The following is a 17,769-nucleotide window of genomic DNA, read 5'->3' on the forward strand; positions in this document are numbered from 1 at the left end:
AAAAGAATGTTGTTAAAATAAAAAAGAATTGTTGAGCTATATAACACATTTGAAGGGTATTCATACATGTACATACATTTCAACAAACAATGAATTAATCATAAATACATTCAGTGCATTATTACTAAAAATGCAATCGATAAATTCTGATATTATAGGCCAAATCTCCGTTAGTTTATCATCTTCAGAAGTCAAACGTTGCGAATATAGAGACAGCAGCATTAATCATTTTTTTTTTTGCGCAATCCATTGTTAAACCATTCATTATGAGTAATATTATAGTCGTAAATATGGGCACACAGGCAGTTGAGTTATCTGCATGATTATTTCTGAAATATAATCTTCAAATTAATATCAAATCAAATCATTATCATTTTGACATGGGAGTACTTCAGTGCACTGCCAGAGAAACACATCATCAAATCACAAAACAGGTGTACGTACACTACACATTCACATCACTCAAAGTCACCAATGTGAATACATTACTCAAGACAAACACACAAACATCCAGCCTACCTCCCCTTTCCCATTAAACTACTAAGTTTAGTAACAAACATACACACAACATCATACAAAGACGATTCACGTTAATATTCTTCAAGTCTTGAGTTCCGTGAACAAAGGGGGAAAAGTTCAAAACACAAATAATATCTGTTCAGCAAATCTTCTATATTATTTGTTGTATTTGACTTCCCTTGTTGTCTTGTACATCTATATTTTGGCATTTGATGTGGAAAATAGGTGAAAACCCATAAACCAAAAATGCCACAATTGATACTGTCCATTGTAGACTTGTATTTCTTCTTCAAAATACTTTAGGACTTTAGAATTATTTCTAGCTGTTTGACGATATCTATTAAACTAAAATAGAATATCTGAAACTGTCACAACATTTTCACCTTCTATTTGTCCTTTCACTAAATTTTCCTCACACAAAAATGACATTTGGATGCATTAAGACTTCCCTTTTCATTGGATTCAATTGGATCTATGCAGGTGTAGTGACAATGGTTAAATCAAATTGTGAGTGAAATATTGAAATATCATATTACTGCAAATCATCAATGTGTGTGTGTGGTTGTGTTATTATTTCAGAGACAATATGCACACTCAAAATATCAAGGTGCAAATAAAGACAGGAATAGCTAAATGCTCTTGTAATTTTCAAAACAAACTTAAAATATAATGACGTCCCAGTGAAAACTGTCTAAGAATTCATGAGATGCTATAAATTTTTGTCCCTTTCAGTTCACCAGGTGAACAATATTGGAGATACAAATGTGTAGGTTGAATTTTAATGAAAACAAAATTTGCTTCAAATAAACTTCTACTTGTGGAGACATGTGAATGAGTGAATGAAGAGTTGATAGTGTCTAGTGCTTTTGACTTGCTTTTTATCTACATTGTATCTCAGGTGTTAAGTGTCTATATCAACCACCACCATCATCATCATCATCATCAACATCAACATCATCGTCATCATTATCCATACATTTCATCACCTCCTCTAGCCTACTGCTTGCATATTAAGGTTGAGTTTACCACTGACTCTTTCCTTTTATAGAATTTGGGTGGCATACAAACTACATGGCATGATTGTCACATCACCATCATGATCATCATCCTAGTAATCATTTGCACATCCAAGCAACCATTTCCCTCTTTAGCCTCCCTCCCATGCTACTGGAGAGGAGTCATCATCGCTGAAACATCAGTGTCATCACTTTACTTTTCAGCTTCATCTTTATCATCACTAGATTTATCTGGTATCCCCGTCACCTTACCCTACTCCACTACTGTCTATAGATATTGGTCACCATAGTAACCATTATCATCATCATCATCACCATCATCACCATCATCATCATCATTATCATTCCCATCATCATCATTATAATAACCATCACCATCACCACCTTTCCCTCCTACACTGCTGTCTACATTAGTCACTACAGAAATCGTCATATATAATTATCATCCCCACAATCATCACCATTGTCATCATCACCATCATCCTCATCATCATAATCATTATCATCATCATCAACTCCTCCTCCTCCTACATTACTGTCTAAAGATTGTTTTGTCATCATAGCAACCACAACTATCATCATCAGCAGCAGCAGCAACATGAGTAACGGTCCCGGACTGCCAGCATCCATCAATCATCTCCACCACCACAACCACCACCACTGAAATCTCCTCTCATCCCCTCACCTCCTCCAGCCTCCGCTCCGTGCCGACGGTGAGGAGGTTGTTGAACTCCTGCTCCAGGGTCTGCCGCGCCTGGGTGTTCTGCGTCGGGATCTGCAGGGCCAGGGCCAGGGTGCCCACGTCGAATGTCTCATCCAGGGCCAGGATCGCCCCATGCACCCCGCTCTCCTTGAGATTGTTTGCAAACTCCTTGAGTCCGATGGAGCACACCCATTTGATGACCCGCTCGTTGCTCCAGACGAGCACATCTGATATGGAGTGGGGGGATGGGGGAGGGAAGGATGCAGCCACATCCATTAGCGACATTTTTATTTTCTACCACCACATCCTTGTATCTCTCTTTATTATTTTGTCACTCCCAGTTGAAATACAATTGAATCATGATGAGCCAAAAAACAGTAATGGTTCCATATTAAAACATACAGGGTTAGTTTCCCTAAGCAGCCAATGAAAATTCAGCCGATGCAGCAATGTTTAGCGGAACATTAAAGTGAACGTTTGAGGAGACTCAGACAATCTGTTCAAAAGCTATGAATTCTTCACATTTTTGTTGTTTTCAGTGCTACCTTCTCAATATAGGAACTATACATAAAATGTTGATGGCACAGTAGCAGAAAACACAAAGAAAATATGAAATTTTCATTTTTCGTTGAAATGAAAGTACGCATTTCCTTTACCTGCTTCTCAAGAAAAACAAGGAAAAGTAGAAATTACGCGGTGCGTAACATATGTCCCCGCCGGAAGTAGCATTTTGTAACAAAATGTGCAATATAGGTAAAAAATCAAGGTCAAAGGTCAAAGAAGTCAAAGGTCAAAATTCTGTGTAGAAGTTTTGAAGCCCTCACCTAGTGCCATCACATAAAGCAAATGGAATCGAAATTGGGTTAGAAATGGCGAAGGAGTAGCATTTTGTAGCCAATGTACAATATAGGTCAAAAATCAAGGTCAAAGGTCAAAGAAGACAAAGGTCAAAATTCTGTGTAGAAGTTTTGAAGCCCTCACCTAGTGCTATCACATAAAGCAAACGGAATCGAAATCGGGTTAGAAATGGCGCAGGAGTAGCATTCTGTAGCAAAATGCACAATATAGGTCAAAAATCAAGGTCAAAGGTCAAAGAAGTCAAAGGTCAAAATTCTGTGTAGAAGTTTTGAAGCCCTCAACTAGTGCCATCATATAAAGCAAACGGAATCGAAATCGGGTTAAAAATGGCGAAGGAGTAGCATTTCGTAGCAAAATGTACAATATAGGTCAAAAATCAAGGTCAAAGGTCAAAGAAGTCAAAGGTCAAAATTCTGTGTAGAAGTTTTGAAGCCCTCACCTAGTGCCATCACATAAAGCAAACGGAATCGAAATTGGGTTAGAAATGGCGAAGGAGTAGCATTTTGTAGCAAAATGTACAATATAGGTCAAAAAATCAAGGTCAAAGGTCAAAGAAGTCAAAGGTCAAAATTCTGTGTAGAAGTTTTGAAGCCCTCACCGAGTGCCATCACATAAAGCAAACGGAATCGAAATCGGGTTAGAAATGGCGAAGGAGTAGCATTTTGTAGCAAAATGTACAATATAGGTCAAAGGTCAAGGTCAAAGGTCACGACTGAAATTCTGTGTAGAAGTTTCAAAGCTCCCATGTAGTGCTATCATATAAAGCAAACAGAATCAAAATTGGCTCATAAATGACAGAGAAGTAGCAAATTGAAGATTTTGATCACACACGGACGCACACACGGACGGACGGACGGACGGACACACGGACGGACGGACGGACACACGGACACACACACGTACGGAGCCCGTTTCATAGTCCCCTGCTCGAACTCGTTCGGCGGGGACAATAAAGCAAATATTCTCCATGCTCTTTGCATGAGCCAGGTGAAGTGGTCTTTGGGGTTTCCATTGAGAAAGGGCAAGACATGACATGAACTAGGGCTTTCATATCTTCAGTAGATCGTAACAAGAGCAGACAACTTAACGATTAACAAGAAGTGGAGAGGACCTTTAGAAGGCATGGTTCTTGAAACTCTGACAGAATATACAATCATTCTTCTTCTCAGAGAGATTAAAAATACATAAAACTACACTTTGTCGAAAGAATCTTTTCAAAGGCACAGATCCTCAAAACTCTGACAGAATATAATATCAATTGCCTTGTGAGAGAGATTAAAAATGAAAACTAAACTTTGTTAAGAGCATCTTTACAAAGGCATATAGGGTTTTCAACATCTCACAGAACATAGAACCAATAGCCTTTCCAAATAGAGGTGTAAAATATGTGAACTATTCTGTGAACTACTACTCCTAGTAGCTGTCCACCATAATGGCACCGTGGGTAGGTAGCATCAGTGGTGTTCACCAGCTGACTATCAAACTAACCTTTGACCTCCGTCGCACTCTCCTCTCTCCTCCTCTCCAGCTCTTTCCTGTCATAGTTGACCTTCTTGAGGCAGAGGATACCGTACTGGAAGCTATTCCTGTTTCAGGAAGAGACACAAGAGAGTAGCCGGACTTATGTCAGTTTCCTTTCTTAACCCTTTATGTGGTATGAGTGCTGATTGTCATAGACAAACCCCATAGCATTGTACAGACTGTCCAAAGTCTCTGGCACAGAAAGGGTTTACTGTCTATTATTTTACCATAAGGGCCATCTGCTTTGAGTCATGTCCAAAGTTTATGTGAGTTCATGCCTTGCAATGGTATGACAGAAATGCTTAATGTGTTAGGGAGACTAATAAAAAACACAATATAGGTACCAATACATGTATTTGGCCTTCTCATCCCATGTAGTATTTGACAAAGCTAATATACAACATACTGTAATATTCCACATTGAAAGCAATTCCAGTTCGAGGGAGCGAGCAGAGATTAGATTATACTTGTATACATTTGTTGGTTTTTATTCCTGGGTGGTCTTGCTTTGCCACACGGCCTCTACCATGGCTCTGTTGCATAACAGGTGAGATCAAATACATATGTCAGAAGATAGACCATAAAGTCTCTGAATGCTCCATTCTAATGGGCTGATACATGGCCTACATTATGTATGCTAGATTTGATTTATGTTTTATATCACCTTCTTATGTAAGAGGGCCCCGGAGTTACTACTTCTTATCCAAAAATGGTGTGATATACAAAATTGGACATATTTGTAAAGGAAACTGATATAAACTACAAAAGCACTCGGGGAGCGCAGACCTTCGCCAAGCAGTTACTTTCCAGCGATGATCTTGCTCTTCCCAAAGATATTTTTCTCCTCTCCACCACTGCAGAAAAGCTCTTTGGGCTCTTCCATAGAGATCAGTGATTTCCACCCATAGGACACTGGTGCGCATGCTGAAAAATCACCCTATTTCCTAATAAAGAAGCCTTTGTTACGTCATAAACCCTCAGCCTCACGGCGCGCCTCACCCTGGCAGAAAGTGGAGCACGCACTTTAGTGTGCGCATGCAAACCTCAATTACGCACAGCCTGAACTCCCAAGTTCATTGACCCTACCTGCCAAAATATCAAAAATCCTTTAAAAATTCCCCCCATATTCTCAGACCACTACCAAAAGTTAATCGTTTGTTACTTGTGTCATTCTCAACCTTTTCTGCAAGTTTCATCCAAATCCGTTGACAACTTTTTGAGTTATTTTGCACACGGACAAACTAATTAATGAACAAACCAACAGTAACGAAAACATAACCTCCTCCCTTGGCGGAGGTAACAAAAGCGATTTTACATACAGTTGAACCTCTCTTATCCGGCCTCCCTTTATCCGGATCTCTCTATTATACGGACGCAATCTCGCCGTGATTTTTCTCTTTTTTTAAAAATAATTACGGGAGGAGAGGGGGATTCCCAACTCAATCTAACAATGGCGACATACAGTCGACTTTGCCGAGCCGTGATGATCGAATTTTGAAGCGTAGTATCGTCGACTCGTACTGCTTATTTTCAAGATCTACTTGATACATTTCTTAATAATTATTCAGGTAAATCATCCCAAGAATTTATAAAAGAAAATGATTTCATTCTTGCAAACACGAACCTCTATTTTGGGGTCTGTTACTGAGTGTAACAATGAAAAGGTTGCAGTATACACATGTACTGATGTAGCCCATTGTAGTACCACATTGTGGTACTACATGGGCTACATCAGTACATGTGTATGTATATGTACATGTTTAAAGCATTGAGTCTCCCGTATCCGGCCAAATCCCTTATCCGGATGAACCCCGGTCCCGACTTGTCCGGATACGAGAGGTTCAACTGTACATTGTACTGCTGAAATTTCCCAAAACATACAAGTAATTTCAGCGACTATTGCAAGACTTTAGTGCTAAACTAAATGAAAGTGAGAGGAAAATCAGACAATCTGGTCAAAAGTTATGAAAGTTGAAATGTCTGGGGAGAGATCTGTGTACTCATATATTTACCTACAGAAAAGATTTTACCCACAAGGAGTACTAATGAAGCTGTCAGTTAACATTCAGGGCACTTTCTTTGGAAAGGCCATCTGGCAGGGGATATATCACTTGGTCTACTCCCACTTTGTCTAATAGCCATTTAATCTCAACCAACATGGTCTAATTCCATTTTAATAGTCTACAACCAGTTCGTCTTATGACCAATTAGTTAAGTCCAATCGCCACTTAGCCTCATTACCAGTTGGTCTACATACTTCCAGATGAGCTATGCCCACTTCATCTAATACCCACAGTTTAGTAGACAAAATGGGAAAAAGTCCAAGGAGACAAAACTGCTATAAGACCATCTGGTCATTAGACAAAACGATAAGTAGCCAAACTGGGCATTAAACCAAGTGAGAAGTACAGTAGACCAAACGAGCATTAGACAAAATTGATGGTAGACCAAGTGAGTTAAGCCGCATTATAAAATGGGTTCAAGAATGTAGCCAATTGGAAGCGCTGAAATGAGTCTCGTGTGCGTGCATTAATTTCTCACTAACATGCACGGCCTGACGCCACAATGTTTACACTAGCAGTGCGCACTCAATCAGTTGTTACAAGTGCATCGCGCTGTCAATCCTGTAAACAACTTCTAGTTCGGGCTGCCGGCCGGCCTTTCTTGTGTGCATAACGTGTGTGGAGTACGTAAACTCTTATACGTACAGTACTTATATGTGCGGGATTTCCAAGTGCAAGGTGCGTAAATGTTTGGGACGAATATCTTCGGACATCGATTCTTGAGCGAGTGCTACATGTAGCTGACTGGTATTGACCCACAAAGGTACGTGAAAAATGCTGTTAGTTTTCGACCCATTTTATAAAACAAATGATGCACAGGATTATTTTGTGGCATTAGTGGAGATGTAGCTCACTCGAGGGTATTCACAATTGTGAAACATGCACCACGCACTCTATCCTGTGCATCATTTGTATAGCGGTGGTAGACGAACTGGGAAGTGAACCATTTGATAATAGACCAATTGGCAATAAACCATCTGGCACACACCTCCACACACTGATGTGAGGGCTAACATAAACCCTTTCTCCCAAATGGTACATCCCTACCTACAATCCACATAACAGTTACCATTGCCTATTCCATGGCAGAAATGGGGGTGGGGGTGGAGGTAGGGGATCGAGGGACAGGGTGCTTTCTTTTGATAGGCCATCTGCAATACATCCCTAAACACTGACACACAAGAGCTAACATTACCCTTTCTTGCAAATGGTACATTCTTACTTGTCACTCATGTAACAGTGACCACGGACTATTCCATAACAGTAATGGGGAGGAGATAGGGGGTTGCAGCGTCCTCACCTGTGGAAGCTGTCGACCATCTTGAGCTGTCCGCGCAGGTCCTTCTTGGTCAGGTGGTCAAGCATGCGGGCGTCCACCAGACACTCCATGAAGGTGGAGCGGTACTGGGGCAGTCCGATGCTGGTCATCCACTCGTTGCCAATCCACTCGTGGCCCATCTCACCGAAGGCCAGCGTCTGCTCGATGGGGTGGGGAGGGGGCGGGGGCGGGGGAGTCGGTTTCGGGGGCGGTTGCGAGGGGGCATTGAGATTGTCAGACTGCAGTCGCATTTGTATGAGTTACAGAGTGCAAGTGTGTGTATGTATGTATATATGTGTATGTATTCGTGTGTAGGGTATGGTAGGGGGGGGCGTAGCGTTCCACATATGTATACACAGATAAGGAGGAAGCAAGGTGCACCAGTTAGTACCAACAAGCATGCACTAGTCTACCACATGATATAAATACAAGCATTCCCAAAGTAAAAGGAACAGTTAACATTTCATTCATTAAATATACATACAAAAATGTGCTTTAACTGCATCATGTAAAAAAAAAAAAGTGACCAAGAAATACATACATATATTTGTGCAAAGGGTACAAATTATTGATTTTGTCAACATACATCATTCTCTTAGAAATGATTATCAAAATGCCTCCTTTTCAAAACCTCTGTATTTGATTCATTAAATACACAATATTTGAAGTCCTTCCCTTCTTTCATGACAGGCAAGACCTCTGGCCACTCATGAAATGCTTTTAAAAGAGAGCACTTTGTAGGAAAAAAAAAAAAGTATTTGTCAGATTCAGCTCTTGCAAATTGTAAAATCAAACTGTTTTATAGTCATGAGAAAATAACAGAGTTTCTTCAGTAAATACAATTTTGGGTAAATGCAATTTTGTTGGAAGAGTTTTTGGAAGCATCCCACCCACCAAAGCAGCAATCAAGTGATATTTTTCCTCTCTTTTTTTCTGTTTTCCAAATTTATTCCCAAAAGAAACAAAAACAAAACATAATCACTTGGGATACATAGATTAAATGGTTACCAATCATGTATAAGTAGTTATCTTCATTCCATGATTCATATTTACCAGTCATTTGCAAACAAAACAAATTAACGTTCAGGCTTACTTGTACATGCAAAACATCATTTGTGACCTTGTACCACAAAACAAACAAAAAGTCGCCAGACATGGATTTGTAGTTAAGGACAGATTGTAAAAGGGCAGACTCTAAAGCTTTAAAATTATGTATAACTCAATTCAAATGGACACTCCTAACCTACCTTAATATTGGAAAGAAAGCACACACTCTGAAAAAGTGCGAACAGAGAAAAGAGGCACTGAAGTACAGGGTTTATCTGTTCATTCAAGCATTTAATCTTTACCACAGTGATAGCTGTGCGATGAATGGGGAAAAAAAACTGGATCTAAACCACTGGAGCAACAACAATGAAGGGATTATCAGATTAAATTGAAATTGAGCACGCTCTATCTAAACACTCTGCCCATGATTACTGCCAACTTTCAAAGCAGTAATGTTATCCTTTTAAAAGTTATCAGACTTGAAAGTGAAGAGTTTGCAAAGGGTTATCAAGAAATGAAAAGGGGCCTCTTTTAGACATACCTGATCTCACTTTTCTACAGAAAAGGGTTGTAGAAAAACTACTGAAAATGCACTTTCCCATTCATTTTATGATCCCAAACTCAAGAATAATGTAGAAGAAGAATACCTCTTTCAGAAAATATGGAAAACTCAAAATTAACTTGGTTGACCCGTTTCACTTTTCTTGAGTCCTCACGTGAAATGAAGGGGTGCGACTTTTTATTTGTGTTGTGGTGCACAGTCACATTTGAGGGAATAAAAAACAGCAACAACAAAACACTTAGCATATAACGACAGACACTGAGATATTCAACAGAACATTTTAACAACATACCAAGCAACAAAAATCAAGATGCAACAAGACAAATTTAACCCAAGCACAAAAAAAAAAATAATTTTCCTTAAAACATGCCTCATAATCACAATGAAGTATATGTTTCAAAAGGGTTGCAAGGAGAGTTCACCAAACTGTTCATGTTCCAACAGATTGATGTTGACATGAATGCATTTTTCCTCATCCCAGGAAAGTAAGTATCATCAAGTATAAAGAAAGTCTATGAAAGATTTGAAGAGTTTGTTTGCAAAAACCGATAAGTCCACATTTGCCAAATGGAGATATTTGCGAGAAAAGGTCAAGAAAAATAAAGAGAATAATAAGAAATTTTTTGCTTCTTTTCACCATAACTTCAAAAATGTACCTTTATATGTAGTGACCAATATATAATTTAAAAGGTATTATTTTGTACTTTATGACAGAGACTGTACTTCAAAATCTTCAAAAATGGACTTATCGGTTTTTGCGAACAAACTCTTCATTTGTAACTTTAAAATAACACTGCATATAAAACACTTAAGAATGCATTACCATCATAGTGGAAATCTGAGAATAACTCGAGGGATGTTGCAATCAAGGACTAATACAAAATTTGCAACCACTCCGGGAAATACTGTAAGTTGTAAGCAGGATTTTAGGGGTAAATTTTTCCTGAGAAATGTACCTGGTTCGAAAATTATAGTTCAGTTCAAACTTCAAATAATGGATCTAAAAAATCCACGCTCTTTTAAATGAAGTCTGTCTCATGCATACACTCTGTTTCAAATTAATCCAGCTCTATCAAATGACATTATGCTTGAATTGATGCATCAAGCCCCAAGGGACAGTCTTGTAGTTTGATGATGTACTTCAATATCATACTTTTCATAATCAATAATTTGTATTTATAGGTGGAATAAGCCCTGCTCTTTTATTTGAACTTTATGTTGGCCACATGTTGGTGTTCATTTTGGGTTGCAGCATCATTAAAAGCCTCTTTATCACTCAAAAGATATAAATCAATCATTGTAAATCTGTATGTCATTATAAAACATGTATGAGTTGATAATGACAAAAACATGTATACAATGTAGTTACTAGGAAAACCTGATGAATTCAAGTGCATACTTAGCATTAATGAGTAGATTCAGTAGAGTTAGACTGAAACTTCTCTTTCCAAGAATGTGATCTGATATGTACATATTTTCGACATTCATTTTTTTTTCATCTTCACGTTTGTGTTTGCTTTGGTATAATTTCATTCCTTTATTCGTTTCCCAGAAAGCAGCATCCATTAACATTTCCAAGAACCTTGTTTTATACACAGGTACACAAGCATGCCACTAGTTTCACATTCCCAAATAACACATGCTAACACAGGGGCGGGGATTTGTGATGTACATGTATAATTCAAGCATCTGTTGTTGTTGTTGTTGTTTACTTGTCACAAGTTAATATCACCTGAGCACCATTATTAATGTACTGATAAATATGTCATTTATATAAAATGTATTAAATGCAAAATTATAAACTGTGTACCAAAGAAATGACTGCCATTAATACACCAAGGTAGGCACTTGTTATGGGGTAGAATATTACTCAGTATTAAGGTCTCAAACTACAATGTAGCATACCCTGTGTTCCCATTTTCATTTTGTGTGAGAGAATTTCATTTTGAATATGAAATAATTCATTTTACCAGCAAATAACAGCAAACAATGGACTACAGTATGTACTGCAACATTGTAGGTGAATTAAATACTGAAAAGGAACAATAAATCCTGTGCATAATTTTTTTTTTTCATTTTCATAAGATTTTAAGAATAATGTACGTTGGTAACAGCAATTTTATAATTTTGTAGTCTTCAACAAATGCATTATTAAAATATTGTGAGGTCAAAATTTTACAAAAAACAAAGAGCAAATACTAATGCCCTGCAGTTGAGTTATCGTCTGCTACTTAATCTTGATTCAGAAGTACCACATTATTTATCATGCAGAGAGAACTTTAACACAATTTACGGGCTAGGAGGGTGAGTGTCTAGAATCAAGGCTACTTCTAAATCAGTTCACTTTGCATAAAATTTGACATAATGTGCAACTGTCATTTGAGGGCTGTTTCTTTTACCACCCAAGATAAATAACAAATGCTCTTCTACTTTCATCTCTTTCTATCTGTTTCTGGTTTTGCTTTGGTCTTTTTCCATTGCTTTCAAATTTGAGAAAAAAGCAGGAGGGTTCTGTTGATTTGGGATAGAAGGCATCGTGTCATTTTTTGAGGAGTTGTGCCACTGATCTCTAGAGGAAGTACCTGGATATCTCATTGGCCTGTTCACACTGTACAAACAAGTGAAGCCGCCAAGCTGCCATCTTACCAGGCACACTCTATGGGGATTTGTGCACATTTTCCAGCAGAGACTGTCACCAAGATCACACAATGTTGTGAGCTCTGTACACAGACCGAAAGGAGATGTGCCAGGTAAGATGGCGGCATGGTGGCTTCATAGCGATTGGCCAATGAGATATCTAGTTGCTTCTCAGAGAGGTTAGTGGTGCATTCTGTAGCTCCTACTCACCGTTCTCGATGTGGGCGGGGCCGAGGGGCTGGTCAGACTAACCATCTCTTGGATGGCTAGTCTCAGCTTCAGCCGGTGCAGCGGGTTGCTGATGCCGATCTCGCGCTGGATCTCCGTGTCGGAGAGCGCCGACATGATGGCACCGCTCTTGACGTTGGCGCGGCAGGCGGCCACGTACCAGGCAGGCATGCCCACCCACAGCTCAAGCCAGGCCACTACGGTGGGGCCGTTCCAGAGGGCAAATGGTGTGCCCGCCCGTATCGCCTCCGCCAAGAGTTCGTGCCTGCGTGATGAAGAGGGATCATTTGGCAAGGTCAACATTGGACGTTGAAAGTTCTACATTTTATTAGCATAATTTATTCTTTCCAGGCTATAATGATGCTTGTCAAACAAATATCTAAGTACTTCACTCTACCATTTTCCCCCTTTTTCTGTTTCTGTTTTGTTTTTTCTTCATTAAACTAAATAATTATGTTGCTTGGTAATGTTTAAATGTTAGCAAATAATTAAATGCATATTCTTGTCTGCAATTGTACAATTTGTATTTATACGTACAGTGTATGTTCTTACTCAATGGTTGAATAAAATTGAATTGAATTGAATTGAATTGGATTGAAATGCAGACAAGGAATTCTTACTTGACTGTGACGCTGCTTTAATAAACATCTTCAAATCTCAGACAAGAGATACCATCATGGACTATGAGGCACTCACATCAATAAATCTATGCATCAGTGTTTGTCACACAAGGAGAAATATTAGCCCTGTTCATGCGGCGATATTGTGCAGGGATTTTCAGGACCAGTCAAATAGCCATGTGAAAATAAAAGAGGAAACTGCTTTGATAGTCCCACATATTTCATTTGGGGTGTGCAGAAGCCAAGCTCAGAAACATGTTTTGCCATTGGGCGAGAATTGCAAAATCTGCCTACAACTGTTTTACTAGTCCCACTTATTGAATTTGGTGTGTGCAGAAGCCAGGATCAGAAACATGTAATTGAGTGAGGATTGCACAGTTTGCCTATAGTGATCTCCAAGTACTCACTTCTTTTTCTTTCTCCTATCCTGCTCCCGCTGCCCTGTCACTCCGATCGCCATGGAGTCCTGGGAGGCGGAGTCTTCTTGTAAATGAGCTGCAGGGGGTAGGTAGAGAGATGGGACATGTGTATACACAAAAACACACACACACGAATACGCACAGAGTTAGCAACCGTGTTCAAGGGAGGAAGGGGCAGAGACAAATATTAGCCACACCCATAAAGCTCAACAAGATATGAGCACGATAATCATTTTCTTATTATGGCATAGACAAAAGACTGCTCAAACTAGCTCAGTTGGTGAACTCAAAATGTCTCCTAAAACTGTCACGGTATCTGAATGGTACGCTTTGAAATTTCATTTCAAGGCTTTTGGGATTTCACTGCTGTCGTATCAGGAAACTTTAATACTGCTATACTTTTGTCTGCTTGAAAATCTCCAAACCCCAACGGTGCTTTTCTGCAAACATTACATTCCTGCAAAGCTGTGGTACATGTCAAGAGCAGTTACGTACATGCCAACCTTTTATGAAATCATCTTCACGGAATCATAATCTAGGTCTGCATATCGCGCTAAACAATATTATTGTAACAGCAGTGCAGTATTTGGAGTTTGGGTGGCTACAATCTCTGAGCCATGGCAGATGGAGAGCACAACGGTGCTTTTCTGCTAAGAAATCAACAGAATCAACAGCGTGTGCCAAGATATAGACATTTACTGTTATTGAATTGAGGTCACTTAAAAATAAAGACAATTCATATTTTTTTAAAAATACCAAAAGCATACAAATATTTGGGGAGAATAGTAGCACTTTAATGCAGAAGGGGGAGCAGCCACACAGTCGTATCTTGGCAGTGTTAGTCTGTTAGTTGACACTGGGGGCGCCACTACCATCTTTGCTGAGATCTACTGGTAGAGAACGTTATTCGTAGCTTCCTTCATTATTACATGTACATACCAGTACAGGGGATGCTTGCTGTATGAAAATTTGCAATTTAAAATAGCGCAGTACATCTTTCATGCACTATATGCAGTTTTGATGCATGAAAATGAGCAATGTTGTGTGAATGAGCTCCATATTTGACTCCACTTACAACTACTACATTACAGGGGCGGATCTAGCTTTTTTCCAAGGAGGGGGTTTAAGGGTTGAGCTGGGTATTGCAAAGTGAGTGAGAGCAAAGCGAGTGGGGGGGGGGGGAGGGTGTGGGAGGGGGGTATCCCCCCTCCCACAGTAGGGAGATTTTCAATTTTTAGGATTGCCAGCTTGCAATTTTAAGCATATCAATTACTTCGCATGCTCTATTTTCTCTCTCTCTCTCTTTTTGCCAAACATATATACAATGTATATATTATATATATATTTTTTTGGGGGGAGGGGGGGGGGGGGTTGGTGCAGCCCCACCCGCGCCCCAAGCGCGGTGGAACATGTCTGGTTTGGGGGGGGGGCAAAATTTCGACGGGGATGGGCACATTGACGTGATGGTTTGAGATCCTCGGCGAGGGAGCGAAGCGACCGAGCGGGGGGAGGGGGAGTACAAAAGTCGCGTTTATAGAGCATTTAAAAGCAAATTTCTAGGAAATTAAAAAGTGGATAGAATCATTTGCAAATGACTATGATTATACGGAGGTATAACATTATTTCATGAGACGGTGTGAGATCCGCGGCGAGAGCGAAGCGACAGAGCGGGGGAGGGTGTGGGAGGGGGATATACCTCTTCCCATGTCCCACGCATAGGGACTTTTTGTAAAAACAGAGTATAAAAGTCGCGTTTCTAGGGCATTTAAATCAAATTCCTAGGGAACTAAACACAGTTTAAAAAAAATCACCGCGAAGGACTATGATCATAAATTATGCAAACTATTCATTCTATTATAAGTATGGACAGAGCGAGCGAGCCACTCTCACTTTGCCATTCGTCTGAAATGTATTCATTAAAAGCTAAAACGTAATCGCATTGTTTGAGCAATAAAAATTATTCTTGTATTACAAGAAAGCATAGAAGAAAAGAAAAAAAGTAGGCTTTACTAAAGGTATGTTCCACGGGGCACACTCGAGGACGCGAGGCTACCATCTATACACTAAATTTACTCATAAAGTAAATATTAGTGTATAAAGATATGATAATGTATATTGATAGTGTATTATAATTTTCGCCCCGTTAGGGGCGAAAATTTTGCATATTCAGTTTTAAAATTGACAGCTTTTACGCAAGAAAAGTGCCTTTATTGTTGATTTTGGTCTTCAAATAATTGACTAATTAGTTGTTGTTTGTTTGTATGTTCTTATTTTTTTTTTTTTACTTGGCAGCCCAAGAGGGGGGTTTAAACCCCCTAAACCCCCCCTGCAGATCCGCCACTGCATTATAAGAAAAAGTGTAACCATCACCAACGTGGGAAAGAAAAGTGATTTGCATCATTCACAGAAAATATCACTCCTTTCTGCATGCCAGTGCACACAAGAATCAGAAAAGAATGCAAACAAACTTCACTGACAGAAAGAAAATACTTAATACGTATTAAACCTCCTTAACAGCAGCTTTGTATCACATTTGTTGGTTTTGAACACACACAGGCTGCCAGTGATTTTGATATACAGTCTAATGTAATCCAGGGTTCCTGCATATTCCAAAAAGCTACTATTTCTGATTTTTTTTTCTCCCATTAACTTTTCTCAGTAATTCTGTAAAAGTGGAAATTTTCGTGGCGTTGAAATTTTTGCGCATTTTGCACAACCAGAAACTAGCGCAAAGATACAAGCACGCAAATATTTTTGCTTGCCATATGTTCCTGTAGTTGATGTCTTGACTCTGCAGAATTAAAGACACGCAAAACTCTTCTAACGTGGCCCAGCGCAAAAAATGAGTCCCGAGAAAATATCCAACTTTGAAAGATGAGTACAAGTCAAATCGAATAAGCAAAATTATTTTCCAACTCAAATTTGATACGTAAATTAAGCAATTTTAGATGAAAAATACCTGTAATATTTCAAATGACATCCTGTACACCTCTAGAGAAGGTAAGTGCTACACAAAAGATAGTTTGTTTAGCAGTGGTGTAAAAATGCATAGCAAATTACGATGCGATACGGGGAAAATTATTCCCTGTAGTACTATAGAATAATAATGATAATGACAAAGCTTTGGAAATGCATACGGGTAAATGATGATGATGATGATGATGATTATAATAGCTATAATAATACCATAATAATCACTACAGCTACTTCTGCAACTGCTACTACCGCTAATGACTGCTACAACTCCTACTACCACTGCTAATTATAATAAAGAGAATCAATGGAGTCTAAACAATTTCGGCAAACATAATTCTTTGCTTTTCTTTGATTTTACGGCTCAATTCTTTGCCATCAGTGACTCCTATTATAGTTTCTGATTTTTTAACAACCACAAAGTATAAGTTTTTTTTGTCGAAGACGACAACTACAGTACAATGTACACTGTATGCTGACAGGTTATTTCTTCATCAAAGAAGTCAGGTCCAAGTAGATTTTTACCTAATTATATTATAGAGTGTATCACTTGATACTACCTCGTAATTTTGTAGGGTATTGACTACTCAACCTTTACACTACACAATGAAAACAGAGTAAAGACTTTGTTTAACCCCCAGTTGTATGACTAGGTGCAAAATCTAAGAAAAGAAAAGTTTCACAGCACTCTCACACTCTGGACAAAATTAAAAAGGAAAAAAAAAAATGACACAACAGTAAAAACCATGCAGTCAACATCATCCGAACTGTAAACCTGCCAACCAAAGATTGCTTCAACTTTACTGAAAGATGGATGCTTTCTACTGTACACACTGTAATTTCTAAATCTAGGCTATGACTGAGAATGTAATTTATCCAGACAATTTTGATAGCCTGACACATTTTGTTGTAGTTGTTGTTGTTGTTATTATCATTTTCTCTATACTCATTGATTGCTGTATTGGTTTTGGCTTGCCTACAAAAACAGCTTGCTCAGTCCATGCACTTATTATAGATTTTTCAACATTTCCTAAGGGCCAATATAACATATCTTGAGGTTAGTTTGCCAATATGCTGGATTCATTTTGCTGTAAATGATGAAGACATTTGTTGTTAGTGACAGATTTTTATGGGATGAAACGGTTATCAGAATATCAGCTTGACTACAGTGTATATCAATGTACAACCAAGGAAGAGAATGGCTGTTAGTCCACTACACTCAAGAAAAACAAGCAGGAAAGAAAACACACAGGAAACTTTGAACCGCAAACCAAGCAATTTCAGA

General features: G+C 38.9%; 1 protein-coding gene across 1 annotated transcript in view; it reads right to left on the minus strand.

Moving 5' to 3' along the window:
* LOC139735506 (liprin-alpha-1-like) overlaps nucleotides 1-17,769 on the minus strand; it is a 148,248-nt gene that overhangs the window by 16,745 nt on the left and 113,734 nt on the right. The window contains exons 18-22 of the mRNA XM_071646263.1: nucleotides 13,500-13,587; nucleotides 12,455-12,737; nucleotides 7,981-8,237; nucleotides 4,585-4,682; nucleotides 2,221-2,465 (exon numbers count right to left, since the gene is read on the minus strand). Coding sequence (XP_071502364.1) covers nucleotides 2,221-2,465; nucleotides 4,585-4,682; nucleotides 7,981-8,237; nucleotides 12,455-12,737; nucleotides 13,500-13,587 — 971 coding nt within the window. The remainder of the gene's footprint in view (nucleotides 1-2,220; nucleotides 2,466-4,584; nucleotides 4,683-7,980; nucleotides 8,238-12,454; nucleotides 12,738-13,499; nucleotides 13,588-17,769) is intronic.

The sequence above is a fragment of the Diadema antillarum genome, unplaced genomic scaffold (genome assembly GCF_040938485.1).
Source record: "Diadema antillarum isolate AM-2024a unplaced genomic scaffold, OU_Dant_1.0 seq00000582_RagTag, whole genome shotgun sequence".
Classification (NCBI taxonomy): Eukaryota; Metazoa; Echinodermata; class Echinoidea; order Diadematoida; family Diadematidae; genus Diadema; species Diadema antillarum.